Genomic DNA, 18,093 nt, shown 5'->3' on the forward strand with positions numbered 1-18,093 from the left:
AAATAAATAAGTAAATGTATTTATTTTTTTATTTTATATATATATATATATATATTCTGAGCCAGCCATACGTAATCAAATATAAATGCGGGTGTATGTAATAAATAATATAGTATTAATTATCCACGTAACAAAAAATATATATATATATATATAAAAGTCAATATATATCAAAGAAGCACAAACACCCTCTTTTTGGGTCCCTCAATTTGTGTCTTTATCTCCACCTTTTTGTCCTTGTTCCTTTCTGTTCCTTCTTCTCACTTTTATAGCTTCACTTCTTGTAAATGTCTTCCTCCACTTCTTCTTCTGCTTCTTCTTCGTCTTCCCATGACGGCAATGGCAATGGCGGTGGCAATGGCAATGGCGGTGGCGGTAGCGTTGGCGCCACTAGTGCAAGAAGAGGGGGTGATTTTGAAGGGCCTTCATCGTCTCGCAGGCGCGCCGTCAACGAGGTCTGGCCGGAGCCTTTTGTTGAAGCTCTTGCTGCCCAAGTCGCCATTGACGCTTCTCACTCCTTTGGCCGCCTGGCTGCCGCTCCTGCCCTCGCCAATGTATTTCGGGTATGTTCACGATTTCCATCATTTCATGCTCCTAGTGTTTTTTCTTGAGAAATTTTTCTTGGGAATTCTTGATTGAGATTTTGTTTGTGATGCCAAAATCGTTGCATTTGTTAATGTGGGTAATCTCTCTAGCTCGTATATCATTAGGAAATAGCTAGAATCATTAAATTGGAAACAGAAGGAAAAAACAAAAGAAAAGAAAAGTTGGTGTTGTTCCCGAAATGGACAAGTTATTGATCGAGTCAAAGCACCTGCCAAAAACTAAATAGGAGGATATGATTCTGTTCTATTTTTAAATAAATAAAACCAAGCTCAATAGGAGGATCTAAATGAATGGTGAGATAATAATTAGCATCCAAGAAGAAACAGTTTTGTGAAAGCAAATTGCTTTTTGATGGGTCATTTTCTAACGAAATCATGTCCTTTTCAAGAAGGTGTGGTTTTCTTCTTGGCAAAAATTAGTTCCCTCCCGTTTACCACTTCAGAAAATGTCTATTTTTGGACCATCTTTCCATATCTTATGAAAAGGGCTCTTTTGGCTTGGAGATTTCCTTTTCCCTTTATTGGCATGAATATATATCATTTTATGCTTTAGAATTTCTCCTACTTTTGACTCAACTTTCTTATCTCTCTAGAAAATTTGTGGGTTCCCTTTCTCATCTTCTAATACTCAAATGTTTTTTTATAAAAGAATCCAGTACTACATGTGAGGCCTACTTTTTATTTTTATTTTTTTAACTTAGCGGTAGTGTTGGGAAATCATGTAGCATGATTTGAGGGGCCTCATTCATGTAAGTCTTGCATTTCTATATTTAGTTAGCATTGCCTGTGTCGGAATAGTACCTTTTTTTTGTTTTTTTTTGTTTTTTTTATGTTCCACTCTCGAGAAAAGAAATAAATAAAAAAAAAAAGATTTTGGTCCACTCTCACTCTTCAATGAATGTATTAATTAATTTTTAATAGCATGAATGCAGAATAAATTTATATGATTAGAATAACCCACTAAATTTATAATAGTGGAAAGAATAGTGTTTTATGTTTTGGGTGGCTTCTTAATGTATGAAAGGAAAAAACATGAAAATAAAAGAAAAAAGGACATGTTTGGTGTTGCACTATTTTATTTGAAAGCGAGCTATAAATATTAGTAATTACTAGTTGATGGTACCGTTGGCATTAGTCAAGGCCAAGCATGTGCTTCAAAGCCAAAAAGCACGTGGAGCCCTTTCCTGGAGTTAACATGTTTGATGTCTCCTCTGGTCACCTCAACAAGTATGGTCTCATTACAAACCCAACAACCTAGTTTATGGCCTTCTGTTTTTTATGTGTTTGTTTTTTAGTTGTGGCCACTGTATTCTTTTTGAAATCCTATTTTCTTTCTCTGACAAGTAATTGCAAAGCTGTTCATACCCTCGATCTCCTATTCTCTTTTATTTATTTATTTTCCTCTTGTCCAAAATTTAAATAAGAAGATGGACTTTATAAAAAAAAAAAAAAAAGGAAGAATTGAAGTTGAGCAAAATTTTGTGGGTATGTAGCAGAAGTAGGGCAGAGGGTCAAAGATATCTGAAAAAGGGAAGGTCAAGATGGATGTGGGGGTGGGGAAGAAGGGGAAGGGTTGGTTTGGGGGGAGGGGGGTCATGGGAGATAAAGATTCTCTGCTTTTAACGAGACAGGCCTTTGGCTTGCCCTTTCTTGGAAATGAAAGAAAAATTCGTGGGAAAGCACGCTTCGTTATCCTATGTTTTATATATCTCATATTATGTAACCTTTTCTTAATGATATAACGCATGGACCACATCTCTTCTAGCCTAGGCTCTTTGTCTTTGTCCTTTCCCGGCCCTCAACTGCTTGTTAAGGTATCTCTTGCAATCAACATATGAATCCCATTAAATTTCTAATTTATTTGTCGAATTGCTAATAATGAAAGCAATTTTTCCCTTTTGCCATAAGGTATGGTTCTTTGACATTAAATGGCACAGCACCTGTTGTTGCTTGCATTGGTTACTCAAAAAGGAATTAATACGTAAAAATGGCAGTAATGGTTGCGGTTGCCTGCAGCCTGTTGCCTCTCTCTCTCTCGTTATGTGTTTCTTTACGTGGGAGACGGTACTTGGTGTGTACCTTATGATTTGTTGTTAACATGGATTGAGTAAGTAATTATAAAGCAAGGAGCTGTCATGGTCTCCCTCCCCCCTGATAGTAAAATGGCACGAGCGAGGGTGCTGTTCATGAACATGCTACAAGACAAAGGTAATTATCTATGTTGAAAAAGACAGCATATATATACACTAAAGAGAAAAGGAAAAACCCTTTTGTTTATTTAGGGCTTCCGCCTGACATCTCTCTTACACCTATACTTCTGCTCTCTAGTCCCTAGTCTCTCCTGCCTGGCTGCTAGCTGCTAGCTGCTAGCTGCTTCATGCCTGCCTGCTATCACTGCCTCCACCTTCCAAAGTCTCTCACAATTGAAAGCTTTTCGGGCGTGGCATGGACTTTGGCTCTAATATCCGTCAGCTTTCTGATTGGGAACCCAATCACATGCTGCCATCACTTATTTACCTTTTTCTTTTTGGTTAAAAGCTGAACCCGTTCATTTACACTGCTGCCTCAATATCCTACTTCCTATACCCTATGACACCTTCCTTATGTTTAACGGTTAAAGTGGACAAAACTTGGTCAAAACTGGATGCTTTTACCCGTTATAATTTTTAATTTCAAGCCTAATAATAAATAAACCCATTTTTGTTGTGGAATCATTTTTTGGCTGCACTCCTTAATTTTAGCATGCTTTTTCCTTCTTGCTTTGCAGTAGAAGACAACGTATTATGTCATTAATGCTACTTTTTAAGACTCATTTATTACACGAGTGACATTTAAGATGATAATAAGTAAAGTGTAGAGAAATAAATGGGTTTGTTTCTGCTCAAAACCAAATATAAATATATCCAAAAATATGGGAGACCTTTTTTTAACGTCTCCACACAAAGAAGAAAATGAGAGGAAAATGGGAAATGAAGTGAATTCCGATCTGTGATTTTGAGGTGTGCTTCTTAGTTGATTGAGCTTCTACTTAAGACAAAAATTCCTCAAAATTACTAGGATACCTAAAACATGTAGTAAATATTATGTTTTTTAGGCTTTTGGGTGAACCAGCGGGTGCATGTCACGAAGACATGTTTGTGTATGCTAAATTGTTCCACAAAGTTTTAGGGTAACATTCTCCGTAACATCTTATCGATTTTTTTAACTTCACCGTTTGATTTTTCAATTCTCAACGTGCATGCATGACGTTTCAATTGGCTACGTGGAATTTCTTTGGGCTTTGCAGGTTTCTTCCACGTGGCGAGCAGTCTCTCGCTCCGATCTCCTCTGGCATCGCCTCACTCGTAGCATCTGGGGCAGGACCCACCTCCTCCGCGCCACGTGGCGCGACGAGTTCGTGTACTGGCATCGGACGGCCCAGAACTTCCGCGCAGGGAGGTCGTCGCACGCCACGCTGAACTTCTTCGACCTGACCGACATGGACGACCCCGACGCTCACACGTGCCGGTGCATAACTCTCTCCGATCGTCACGTGGCGTGCGGGTTCGCCGACGGCGCGGTCCGGCTCTTCGACATCGAGAGCTTCGTCCACATCGGCACGTTCCAGCCCCACCACCCAAACCGTCTCGGTCGGTTCTCGCAGGCGGTGTCGGGGATCGTCCTAACCAGCAATTCCGGGTTGGTGTTCGCCAGGCTGGACGGGGACATCCACGTGGCGATCATTAATGAGCCTGGTCCGGCGGCCCATCCGCGGAGGGCCCATGCGGGGGACGTAGTGAGGGACGGGGCTTTGGTGGACTTCACAGGCTGCGACAGGTGGTGGGTGGGCCTCTACGCGGGGGCGGCGGGCCGGGCATTCCACATATGGGACGGGGTGACGGAGGAGCTGTTGTTCGTGGGTGGGTCGTTGACCGACCCGGAGGCTGTGATGGGCTGGCACATGCTGACAGAAGCAACTGAGTTCGTGGGACGGGTTCGGGTCACAAACCAGGAATTGGGCGTGGCGTGCACGAGCTCGAGAGTGATGGTGTTCGATCTGAGGAACCACGGGATGATATTGGGTGAGGAGGAGTACCGGAGAGGCGTGGTGGTGACTTCGCTGGACGTGGGAGACGGGGTGTACGTTACCGTGGACGGGCGCGGGAGGGCTAGCGTGCGCAGGGTGGAGACGATGGCGGAGGTGTGTAGGTTCAACATGGGGGCGAGTGGCGGCGGGGTGATGGGGTGCATGAACATGGGTTGCGTGCTGCGAAGCGCTGGCAGAGTGATTATGGTGTGGGGGGCAGAGCATGGAGAGTATCTGTACCGGTTTAGGGACAGAGTCGGGGAACTAAACGCTTTTGTGGCGAATGAGAGACACGTGGCTGCTGCGGGAATTGACACGACAATACACCTGTGGGATTTTGGTGCGCAGTAGGGGGAGGGTGGAGTTAGGACAGTGACGTGAGAGAGAGGGAGAGAGTGGGGCGTAGGAAACGCTGTTTTGGGGACTTTTTAGGTGGTGGGTGACCAAAAAGGCCTTTCTAATTGTTAATGTATAGTTTCAAAGCCTTCAAGTGGCTGTAGTGGTAATTCGATGCAGGTGATGGGGCCCTCTGAGCTGTAGCTTATTCTTAATTTCTTATCTACTTTGTATGACTCCTATTTTAATTTGGCTCACAAAAATGCCGACCTTTTTTCCCTACTCAGATTCCTACTGGTAGGGCTTTCTTTTAACTCTTCCTTTTCGTCAATCTCCCTCCTCTATTTTATTCAAATATTTGTTTTATTTTATTTGTCTTGGTATTCATTATTTATTTTTAAAAATTATTCATTTGCTCCGTAACTCTTTGTCCATCTTTTTAATTACGAGATGGAAGACACTTTGATCAACCAACATCCTAATATATACGTTTGACTGCTTTTCTATTCAATTCACCAAGTTCAAACAATTCAAAATATTCTCCTCTTACTAAGTTTAATCATATTGTTAGATGACTCTCCTAGTTAACTTACACAAAAGCTCCACACTAACAATTGAACAACTTTTGTTAGGGTGAACACCAATGAATCAATGACAAAGACAATAAAATATTTGTACAAATCAAATCATAATCATATACGTGCAGTAACAACTTTGAGTAGCAAAAAAGAAACTCACAAACATTTGCAGAAAAATATGTGAAAAACCTTCCAATGAGAAGAAAAAGCCACGGGATCTAATCCAATTAAGTCTTCTAATGTCAACAATAATGAGTTTACTTCCATCTTTTCTATGATAATTTCTAGAGGTTACCAATACATTAAGAGCTTATGCATTTTTAGATTACAATATAAATTCATCACTTCAAGGTGGATTTCAATAAAAATAACAAGGAAAGTTCTCACCAAGTGGGTATTGTCAACCAAACAATTGGAGAGGAATTCCAATGATCAACACCCATCAATACAAAGCTCTCATATCCAGAAACAACATATCAAAATTTCAGTAAAATTGAACCACAAATGACCCCACAAAAGCTTACCAAATTTCTCCCATCTAATTTGTTCGCGTCTCACCTCACTCTGAAACACCCGGATCTTGCTTCAAAACTAACAAACACTCTCTTCTTTTGTCTCAAGGGGCCATCTCATAGGTGATTTCTTTATTTTTTATTTTTTTTATTAAAAGATAGGCTTTGTTTGTTCTTCTCACGACGGCTAAAACATAAAATACTCAGAATTTATATCGTATTTCACCACTTTTTCCAAAAAAAAAGGGGTCTAAAACACATTAAATTGAGCCTTATTGCTCATTTCTTTTTCTTTTATTAACCACGAGGGTTGGTCAAAAAGCAGTACACAAGAAATGATTAGAACACATAATAAAATGCACAAAGCCTGCCTTCAAATTTACTGTGCATTTGTTGGAGGCCTTCTTTACTGCAGAAGACAACGTGTTACCACTGTTTGAACCCAAACCTGTGCCTACTTTTGATATCAGGGAGTAAAACATGTTTATCCTTTTGTCGATCACAAATCCATGCACATAAAAGTATGCTGAGGGTCTATTTTGGGTGAGGATTAATTCCCCAAGTTTCAAATTTGCCACGTTTTACACCAACAAATTGCATATACAATTATTTGTATATGATTTAAATTTTAGTCAAGCAATGGTTGCGTCTGTATAATCCTCTCTGCTTGCGTCTGCATCTTATCTTTATCAACAACATTCATATATAGCCTCTGTTTGCTGTTGATGCTTGATGATGTTGAGATCTGCCATACTAAGTCCAAGTCAAAGAACACTTGTGATACCTACGATAAGAAGAAGAGTCAGCACGAAGGCTTGTCGGGTGTGTCGATGAAAAATGTTTTCGATGCCCAAGTCACTTGAGTGAACCTACGAAGTAGGCTGAGAACTTTCGAAATTAGAAAGAACGGCTAATCTATTGTAAAAGGAATGAGTGAATTAATATCTTGTGCTGGAGCCTGTTTCTCAGCATGACCTTCCTAGGTGTTGTCTTCCAATTGGGTTGCACGTGAATTGCCTATAACGTTTGGACACCGACTCTGATAAGGCATCTCCCTGATAATCCTTCTAATAACGTGCACGCATCATTTAGGTGGCATTAAGGCCTGTTTGTTAAACACCACCCATCCTTAAATACTATTCACTTCATTTTTTCAAAAAAATCAACGTTAATACATTTTCACTTTTTATATCGCATCATTCATTTTTTACTATTATTCAATTAAAAAATTCACTACAAAAACAAAATTTTTCATTTTTCAATACCATTTTTTCACTTTTCTATACCAATAATTATTATTATTTTTAACACAAAAACTGTGAACAGTATCATTAGAGGGCCTATTTGGGGTTTGGCTTGGACTTGTTAGCTCCTTCAATTGACTAATCAGCCCAAGCTGAATAAAGTTGAATCAAAAAATCAAAGTCCTCTTGAAGTTTTTCTTTTGTAGAACTCTCTCTCTTGATGTGTGTAAGTTCTCTAACTTTCAACAGAATCAAAAGGTATTGCATACAAATCATCTGCCAGCTCCAGTACTGTAAGGGCTTCTACAATTCTATCTTCACAGAGGAAGATAGAATTACACATATTATTAACCGAAAATTGGAGAGCCATAAAAATGATATTTAATTATTTGATAAGTAATGTTTACATAGGAAATTTGATGGACTAACAGGGAAAATAACCAGAGGGAAAGACTAGGGGGAGCCATACATTCTCCCTTATTTGATAAAATTGACGCTTACAAAGGCACTTGGATGCAGCAAGTGAGGAAATATTAATAATCATGGTTGGAGAATCCTCTCAATCCGCCTAAGTTCTTTTGTAACATCGACCATTGTGGGGCGATTATCTGGATCGTCTTTCGTGCATGCAAAGGCAAGCTCCAGCACAGCTGCTCCTTCCCTTGCAATGATTGCAGGATCCACAATCTCATTTATTCTACACTTTCTCACATATTTTACTATGTCCGAATCTTCTGTTCCTCGACGTTCATCACGGGCCAGTAGTTCAGTTAAAAGCACTAATAGAAGTACACCAAAGCTATAAACATCACTTTTCTCTGTTACTCGGGCTGTTGCACCATAGTTAGGGCACATAAATCCAAAACTCCCGCACAGTGTCGAATCATTTGCGTGAGTTTCACCCTCTGGAATTGTTATGGAATATGAAAAATCAGACAGTTTGGGGACATCATGTTCGGTAAATAAAATATTTTTAAGATTTATATCCCTATGAACGATGGGTCTGGAGAAAGCAGTGTGGAGATAAGCAATTGCATGAGAAATTTCCCTTGCAACCTTTAATTTACTCTGCCACGCCATTCTCTGATGTGGAGATGCATCAGAATTGGAGCCAAGAATTCGACTGTGAAGGGTTGTTTTCTCAGTAGATTCATACACCAAAATAGGAACTTGAGTCTCGAGGCAGCATCCCACGAGCCGTAGAACATTCTTGTGAGCGTTCATCTTTGCAGAAATAACTATATCAGTGAAGACCTCATCCAAATATAGGGTGCCTTTATCCTTCTTAATGGAAATAGTTCGGCCTTCAAGAGAACCCTTATACCATTTCCAGCACCCATCATCATGTAAAGCAAGGCGAGGATCATAGTTATTGGTGGCAGAGATAAGGTCTGTCTCGGAGAAGTTACGGATGGGAATAGGAGGCTTGCCATTACAAGTGGCAACCAGCTTCTCAAGTAGGATGCCTCCATTCTTCTGGAATGCTCTCTCTTTCTCTCTCTTTCTGCCCATTCTAAACATTCTTAACAAATGGATGCAAATGGGAGGTGGTTCAACTACCAAGAAAGAAAAAAGCAATTGGATGCAAATGGAACTTGAAGAAGGTGATATTCTTCTTCTAGAGATTGGAGCTGTTATGCGTGCCTTGAATCTAGGGGTGGGACCCAACCAATTTTGTTGTGTTATACAAGGATTGGAATTCCCTTTCATGGTTGGAGTTGGAGTTTTTGTCCTACACGAAAGTGGGTTTCCTTGTTGGACTTCTAGTAGGAAAAAAGCACCGACTATGTGCTCCTATATAAAGACAAGTGCTGTGCAGCAATGAGGTGTGCAAAAATAAAAATAATATTTGCTTTGGTGTGCCAAAAGCAATTGAGAGAAAGAAAAGGTGAGAGCAAGAAAAAGAGAGAGTTTGTTTTTCCCCTTTTTGTTATTATTCTCCTTTGGGCAAAGTAAGAATTGGGTGTATTTGGGGCTTTGAGTTTGAGTGGTTTTCTCACCCTGTTACTCTCTTGTACTCATCTTTTGATAGTGAATTTTCTCTGGGTCGTCTCCGCCAGTGGATGTAGGCTTGTTAAGCCGAACCACTTAAATCTTTGTGTCGTGTGTGATTACTTATCTTTATTATTCCGCATCCTTTTTTTTTTTTGCATCTCACGGGTCTTGGGAAATAGGATTAATTTCCTAACAGGAGCTGCAGATATGCTAACCATAAGTGGTTATTGGAGCTAAGTTCAAACATTGTTTGGGCTTAGCCAATATTGTGAAGATTTGAAGCAAATTGGGAGTGCAACAGTGAAGTAGAGAATATTCGCCAAGGTGGAGAATTGTTGAAAAATTGGCTCATACTCATAGTAGACAAAAAGGAAAGGCTTTGTCTCTTTGTCAAACTTGTCATGCTCCTTACCTCCAAATACACCGTATAAAGACTTCTCAAACAATGAAGTTTATGCACCTAAGAGTTGTAATCGTACTCTAGAGCATTTTTAGTAGTTTCCTCGTCATTTTTCTTATATTTAAGAATTTAAACTATTTTTTGCTTTCTTATGTCAAAATACACCCAATAGCTTTCCTTAATCATTCCATATATCATTAAAATATTTATTTTTTTAATTTTATTTATATATATATATATATATATATATATATACACTCGATGTTAACGAGTAGACCATAGTACCGTACACGCTCTTGATCTACTAGTTATAGCGTTGCTTTGGTTTCCAACAAATAATCTCAACCCCTCATTTTGCCAGATAATTGAAAACGTACGTAAAGAAAAACAATGCTTAAGTAGGAAAAAAAAAATAGAAAAGGCTAGTTAGTACTCTTTGTTTTTCCTATGATATTTCTTTGCAACTAAATAGAGCTAAACGAGCTTCAATTCGCACAAAAAATAGAAAAAAAAAAAAAAGAAAAAAAAAGGCTGAAATTTGATTCGTATCCTCGATCTTCAGAAGAATGCGACACCGCCAACCCATGGCTCGATTCACCCGATTTCAAAGAGAGAGAAGCAAAAGCCCTTGAATTGAAGCTAAAAGAAAAGAAAAATAAAAATAATAATAATAATTCAACCTTTCTTGGGCGTGGAGGTTCAGCTTTGTGGGTGTCAATTACGTGTCGGATTATCAAAGTTTTGGATATTTTGAAACTGAAACTGCTGGGTGATTGGTCTTCTGGATTGCCTCTATAGACTATTGCTGGCGGCTTGCTAACGGTGCTCTCTAAAAGTACTCATGTCAATGTGTAGACGTCTTGCTGACGGAGCTCTCTATGTCTCTTTTGAAACTCTCTCATCACGACGGGCTTACTAACGGTATTGTTGACGAGGCGATTTGGAGTGCTACCGACATTATTACGTTATTTGAGATTGGGCAAATGAATGCTGTTTAATGTCCAGAGCTGCCCATTAGAAGATTGCATATTATTGATCTCGCTTATAATAGTTTCTCTGGAAATTTGACCGCAATGGATTTCTTACATTGGAATTCCAGGAAAATTGTTGGTCCAAATCAATTGGAATACATGGTGGCACATTTTCACGTAGTCCGGTGGGATTCAACTTTCCCATACAAAGTCGCAATGACAAACAAACGCATAAATTTAGAGTATGAGAAAATCCAAGATGTGTTCATGGTCATTGATTTTTCAAGCAATAGATTTGAAGGAGAAATTTCAGAACTTGTGGAGAGTCTTAAAAGACTTCATTTGCTAAATATTTCTAATAATGCTCTTATTGGTCTTGTCCCATCATCCTTAGGGAATCATGCAGATCGTAGAATACACGTTCTGATACTGCGCTCGATCCTGTGATTGAGCGCATGATCAATCGCACATGTTCCTGAAAGTGCGATTGATTGCCCTCGTGCCTGCAATCGAGCGCACGCGGGAAGTCATTATGTTATTTTTGCTTTTTTATTATTTAAACTAACTTTTTGTTGTTATTTTAATAGGGTTAGGGTTTTGAGAGTTTTTATTTCGTTATTTTATTTGGTTTAAGGTTTTTAGGATATTTATGTCATATTTTATTAGGTTTAAGGTTTTGAGCTATAAATATATGCTTATAGCTTCTAGAGAAATAAGTTGTTTTATTATTGATTTTGATTAATGTGAATACTCAGAGTTGAATTTATTCCTTTTTTTTTTTTTTTTTTTTTTTTTCAAACTTTAGAGAGTATCTATTGTTTTTAGAAGAATTCTTAGATCATTGATAAACTTAAGATTTAGAATTAGTTATCCGTTGCTTTCTTGTTGTTCTTCACTGCAGCCCACTAAGTCACACTACATCAGTTGGTATAAGAGCTCAATTACTTTCCATGAATGGGGAGGAGTGACCGTTGTGCAAACATGAACGAGGTGCACGTAAGAAGTAATCGGCAATTCGCTTGCGGTACATGAGTGGTGTGCCGGATGGTTGTCGTTGCCAACCAAGACCGCGATTCACGGGGGCGGAAGACAAATATATCGCTGAACGTAGGCAACACACTGAGGATCGACTCAAGGCCATGAGGGAACAAATTGAAGACCTCACTACCCAAGTATCCGACTGGTGTCGTCAACATGAGAGCGAATCTAGAAACCCGTTTGCGGAGCGCCGAATGCATGGACGTTAGCACCTTGCGCAAGCTCATGCCAATTGGCGGGTGAGTAGATTTGAACTCAATATTCCAAAATTCGATGGGGATCTAGAATCCGAAGAATTTATGGATTGGGTGTTGGCTGTTGAAGAGGTTATTGAATTCAACGGGGTGCCCGATGAGCGACGAGTCTCTTTGGTGGTACGCACATTCTGGGGAAGAGTTGGTGCGTGGTGGCAACAACTGAAGAAAACTAGGATACGGCAAGGCAAATAGAAGATCATTAGTTGGGAAAAACTATTGAAATATATGCGAGTCGCTTTCTTGCCCCATAGTTCTACCATTGGTCAGAAGTCACAAAATTGGAGACAAGGGTTTATGGCAGTGACAAATAAAATAGAAAATTCCTACAAAAAAAAATTGTTTAGGGAAACATGGAGTGAGGCGAAGAGTCCACGACGGGCAAATTAGACCCTTACTTGCCAACCACAAATCCATAAACCGAATCCATATTCTGTGGAGGAAGAAAAAGAATATGTGGATGGAGAGTTTCAGGAATCCGCATTCATTGATGACGAGTTCCAACATGAAGCTGTTGAAGATCCTTCGCAAGGATTTGTGACTTGAGATTCCCCACCAACCTATGATGAGGAGCCCGAAGAAGATGATTCATGGGAAGAGAAAAAAATCCTGGAGGAGCACGAAGAAGATGGGATTTATCCCATGTTTGATGGCCTCTACCCCAAAGAAGATGATCAATTGGAAGAGAAGAGCCCACGGATGACATCATCGGTTATGAAGAGGGTGGTGAAGACCTTTCAGGTGAAATGCCTACTTTTACTGGTGAAGAGGTTGATTATGTTGATTTCCTTGGTGTTGAAGATATTTTAAATTCTCCTAATGACGATTATGGTGAGTTTTATGCGGATGAGAAAAATTAAATGTTCACAAGGGAAACAATGGCTGACCCATTCTTAAGTATTTTCATGGCACGTGGAAGGGAGAATGAACGAGAGAAGAATGACAAATCTAAAGTATTGCCAAGTGGTATGTGGGGCTTTTACGACAAAAATCGAGGTATACCGATGATGAAGAGCCTCGCATTTAATGTGGGGTGGTGTTTTGTCTTGATCTTGAGTAAGGGCGAGTGGAATGAGTTTACTGGACATCCGAAGGACCGTGGAAAGAACTGGCCGAATTCGTGGGCGAATTCTCTCCAACAAGGGGAGAATGATGTAGATCGCAGAACACATGTTCTGATACTACGCTCGATCCTACGATCGAGCACATGATCGATCGCACAAGTTCCTGGAAGTGCGATCGATCGCCTGAGTGCCTGCGATTGAGCACACGTGGGGAGTCATTATGTTATTTTTGCTTTTTTATTATTTAAATCGACTTTATGTTGTTATTTTATTATGGTTAGGATTTTGAGAGTTTTTATTTCGTTATTTTATTAGGTTTAAGGTTTTGGGGGTATTTATGTCATATTTTATTAGGTTTAGGGTTTTGAGTTATAAATATATGCTTATAGCCTCCAGAGAAATCAGTTGTTGTTTTATTATTGATTTTGATTAATAAGAATACTCAGAGTTGAGTTTATTCCTCTTTTCCTTTAAACTTTAGAGAATATCTATTGTTTTTAGAAGAATTTTTAGATCATTGATAAAGTCAAGATCTAGAATTAGTTATCCGATGCTTTCTTCTTGTTCTTCACTATAGCGCACTAAGTCACGCTGCATCAGGGAACTTGACACGTATGAAATAAATGGACTTTTTTGAAAACAAGTTGTTTGGAGAAATACCTCCATAACTAACACAAGTATTTTTCCTTGCGTCATTTAAGGTCTCCAACAAACGTCTAATAGGACCTATATATACCACAAGAAAATCAATTTGAAACATTTTAGAATAGTTCATTTAGAAGTAATCCAGGGTTGTGTGGAAGAAATGTAGAGATTTTAAGTACACAGCAACTGTGCCTTCTCCCTTTGTAGACAATCAAAGCTCAAAGCCTCAATTTGAATTTAGTTGGAAAGCAGTTGGCATAGGGTATGGATGTGGATTTATGATAGGAGTTGTTGTGGGGCAAATTGTGATTGCAAGGAAGTACAAATGGTTTGTGAAGATTTTGGAAGGATGTAGCAAACTCAAAGAATGGTGAATTTAAGAAAGCCTCAAATTTAAATTTAGTTAAATAAAATGTTTTAGGAAAAGTATTAATTTTTATCTTTCTAGCATTATTGTATGGTGCTTGATGGAATTGTAAGCCTATAAAAAATTCAATGTAATATCTTACTCTTTGTGTGTGTGAGTTTGCCAAAAAAAAAAAAAAAACAGCTTTCCTCGTTTGTTGGCTTTGTCCTAGTTTATGTCTTGCAAATTAAACAACTTTTGTTTGGGTGAACACCAATGATTCAATGACAAAGACAGTAAAATATTTGTGCCCTTTTTTGTGCAAATCATAACAATCTTGAGTAGCGAAAAAGAAACTCACAAACATTTACAGAAAAATAAATCAAACCAACCACAAGCAAAGCATAAAATTTTTTATGTGGAAAGCCTACCGATGAGAAGAGAAAACTACGAAACTTAAACCAATTAAATTTTCTAATATCACCAACAATGAGTTTACTTTCCTCTTCTCTAGAATAATTTCTAGAGGCGGCCAATACATTAAGAACTCATGCATGTTTAGATTACAATATAAATTCATCACTCCAAGGTGAATTTCAATAAAAATAACAAAGAAAGATATCACGATGTAGGTCTTGTCAACCAAGCCATAGGAGAGGAATTCCAATGATCGACACCCATCAATATAAAGCTCTCATAGTTAGAAACAACATATCAAAATTTCAGTATAATCGAATCACAATGACCCGAAAAGCTAACCAAATTTCTCCATTTTGATTTGTTTGCAATATCTCACCTTACTTTGAAATACTTGGATCTCGCTTCAAAACTCATAAGTACTCTCTTCTTTTGTCTCAAGCGGCCATCTCATATGTGTTTTTTTTCTTAAAAAAAAAAAAAAAGACAAAAGAAAGGACAAAAGCTTTGTTTGTTCTTCTCAGATGTTTTGTGTTTCAAAACAAAAATATTAACAAAGGCCTAAAACATAAAATACTCAATTTTTTTTTACATATTTATCACTTTTTTCCAAAAAAAGAAAAAAGCTCTAAAACACATGAACAAATGGAGCCTTATTGCTCTCCTTTCTTTTTCTTTTATTAACCACGGGGGTTGGTCAAAAAACAGTATACAAGAAATGACTAGAACACATAGTAAAATGTGCAAAGCCTACCTTCAAATTTACTGTGCATTTGTTGGAGGCCTTCTTTACTGCAAACGACAACGTGTTACCACTGTTTGAACCCAAACATGTGCCTACTTTTGATATCAGGGAATAAAACATGTTTATCGTTTTGTCAATCACAAATCCAAGCACATAAAAGTATGCTGACAGCCTATTTTGGGTGAGGATTAATTCCCCAAGTTTCGAAATTGCCACGTTTTACACCAACAAATTGCATATAAAATTATTTGTATGTGTTAAATTTTAGTCAAGCAATGGTTGCGTCTGTATAATCCTCTCTGCTTGCGTCTGCATCTTATCTTTATCAACAACATTCATATGAGAGGTGCTGCTATACGGTCAACGCAGAAAACTCATGTTTTCTGCCTTCCATTAAAATTCTGTCACCTAACCTAATCTTACTACACTTAAGTTTGCAAAATAAACACAACTACACCTGATTATTGATTTAAAATATTAATTAATGTGTTTAAAAAATAAAATAAAATTGAAACGCCCTAAAGAGGACCAACCACCCCAAGGCTACTGGCCGGCCATCCCAGTAGCCATGGGGTGGCCGTGCAGGCCAACATCTGGGGTTGGCGCTGGCCACCCCATGGCCAAGGGGTGGTGCACCAGCCACCCCAGCAAGAGGTTCCAAAACTCTCCCTAACCCTTTTCACAGAAACAAAAACCCACCAGAATTCTCTCTGGAACAATCAAAACCAGCCCCGATCGGGAATCACACCCATCCAGGATTCAACAAAGTTGAATTATTCAGCTCTTAAATATCAAACTATTCAACTTAAACCCAATGAAAATCGCTTCAATTTTGTTATAGTTCTCTGAAAGCTTGCATCGTGTTCGAGTTGGGTGCACACCAACTGTACAGAAAAGCCTTCCTGTAACAAACAATGAACCATCAACTTAAACCTAATGTACATTCTTCTCTCTGGTTTTGGTTTTTTCGGAGAGATTTGGAAATGGTTTTTTTGCAGTGGGTAGCCGAAGAGAGACCCACGCTGCCGAAGGGGATGCGGCTGAGGGGAGCCAGACCCACGCCGAAGGGGAGCCCGACCCAGGCGTGGGTCAGGCCGTGATCCACGCCTAAGTCACGGCAGACCCAGGCATGGGACTTGCCGTGACCCACGCCTGGGTAGCCGTGACACACGGTCTGCGTGGTCTGCATCTCGATCTGTAGCGCTGATCCCGGCTTCAGCGGCTTGCCGGTGGTTTCGATGATATCAAACCAGCCGGTGATGTGCTCGCCGAAGGCGATCTTCGGCACTAGGATTTTGACGGTGCCAATGATCTCTAGGCTGGAATATGGTGTTTTTATTGTAGGCAAATTTTGTGCACTTTTATGCTTTTAATTGACATGGCATTCTTCCATTGGAGGGCAGAAAACTCCACAACCGAATTGCAGATATTCTCCATTCATATATAGCCTATGTTTGCTGTTGATGCTTGATGATGTTGAAATCTGCCATGCCGAATCCAAGTCAAAGAACACTTGTGATACCTACGATAAGAAGAGTCAACACGAAGGCTTGTCGGGTGTGTCGGTGAAAAATACTTTCGATGTCTAAGTCAGTTGAGTGGACCTATGAAATAGGCTGAGAACTTTCAAAATTAGAAAACTTTCGAAATTAGAAAGAATGGCTAATCTATTGTAAAAGGAATGAGTGAATTAATTCCTTGTGCTTGGAGCCTTTTTCTTCTTTAGTTGGCCAAGACCTTTTTCTCAGCATGACCTTGATAGGTGTCGTCTTCCAATTGGGTTGTACGTGAATTGCCCGTAATGTTTGGATACCGACTCTAAAAAGGCATCTCCCTGATAGTCCTTCTAATAACGTGCACGCAAAATTTAGGAGGCATTAAGGCCATGTTTGTTAAATATCACTCATCTCTAAATATTATTCACTTTATTTTTTCAAAAATATCGACATAAAAACATTCTCACTTTTTATATCACATAATTTATTTTTTACTATTATTCAATTAAAAAATTCACTACAAAAATAAATTTTTTTTTTTCACTTTTTAATATTACTTTTACACTTTTCTGTACCAATCATTATTATTTTTTTAGCAAAAAATTGTGAGCAGTATCGCCTAGTGTGTTTAGCTAAGGGCTTTAAAAAGGAAGTGGACTGGAACTGTAGCAGATTTGATTGATGTAAGAAAAAAAAGTAAGAATGTTTTGTATAAAAAAGTGAAAATTTTTGTTTTGTAGTGATTTTTTTATTTGAATAGTATTAAAAAGTGATTGATGTGATGTAAAAAATAAGAATTTTGAGAAGAATTTTTTGAGTCTTTGAGTCCGGTCTGGCCCACTCTTTTGCCAAACACACCCATAGTGTTTGGCAAACACCACCTAAATGTCACCTGATACTGTGCGAGGCAGAGTATGACGCATTCTCATTGATTCCAACATGATTATGAAATATTAGATCTGGAGTTTGGTTAAGAGGTGATATGATATTGTGCGAGTTCCTCTATCCCTTGGCAGCCACGTGGTTATCATTACAGGGCCTATTTGGGCTTGGGCTTGGGCTTGTTAGCTCCTTCAATTGACTTATCAGCCCAAGCTGAATAAAAAAATCAAAGTCCTCTTGAAGTTTTTCTTTTGTAGAACCCTCTCCCTGAATGCTTGATGATGTGTGTGAGTTCTCTAACTTTCAACAGAATCAAAAGGTATTGCATACAAATCATCTGCGAGCTCCAGTATTGTAAGGGCTTCTACAATTCATGTCCCAATTGCTATCTTTAATTAAGTACCATCTTCACAAAGGAAGATAGAATTACACATTATTAACCGAAAATTGGAGAGCCATAAAAATGATATTTAATTATTTGATAACTGATGTTTACATA

At 38.8% G+C, this 18,093-nt stretch overlaps 2 protein-coding genes across 2 annotated transcripts; one reads left to right on the forward strand and one right to left on the reverse strand.

Moving 5' to 3' along the window:
- The first annotated feature begins 287 nt into the window (after positions 1-287).
- Positions 288-5,022, forward strand: LOC132180340 (transcriptional regulator STERILE APETALA). Its single transcript, XM_059593135.1, has 2 exons — positions 288-563; positions 3,892-5,022. Exons 1-2 carry the CDS (start codon positions 288-290, stop codon positions 5,020-5,022), a joined length of 1,407 nt encoding a protein of 468 aa, XP_059449118.1.
- A 2,751-nt stretch (positions 5,023-7,773) lies between these two features.
- Positions 7,774-8,894, reverse strand: LOC132183389 (serine/threonine-protein kinase ZRK1-like). Its single transcript, XM_059596816.1, has one exon. It carries the CDS (start codon positions 8,860-8,862, stop codon positions 7,882-7,884), a length of 981 nt encoding a protein of 326 aa, XP_059452799.1. The 5' UTR covers positions 8,863-8,894; the 3' UTR covers positions 7,774-7,881.
- Positions 8,895-18,093: the final 9,199 nt, after the last annotated feature.

This window comes from Corylus avellana, chromosome ca5 (genome assembly GCF_901000735.1).
Source record: "Corylus avellana chromosome ca5, CavTom2PMs-1.0".
Classification (NCBI taxonomy): domain Eukaryota; kingdom Viridiplantae; phylum Streptophyta; class Magnoliopsida; order Fagales; family Betulaceae; genus Corylus; species Corylus avellana.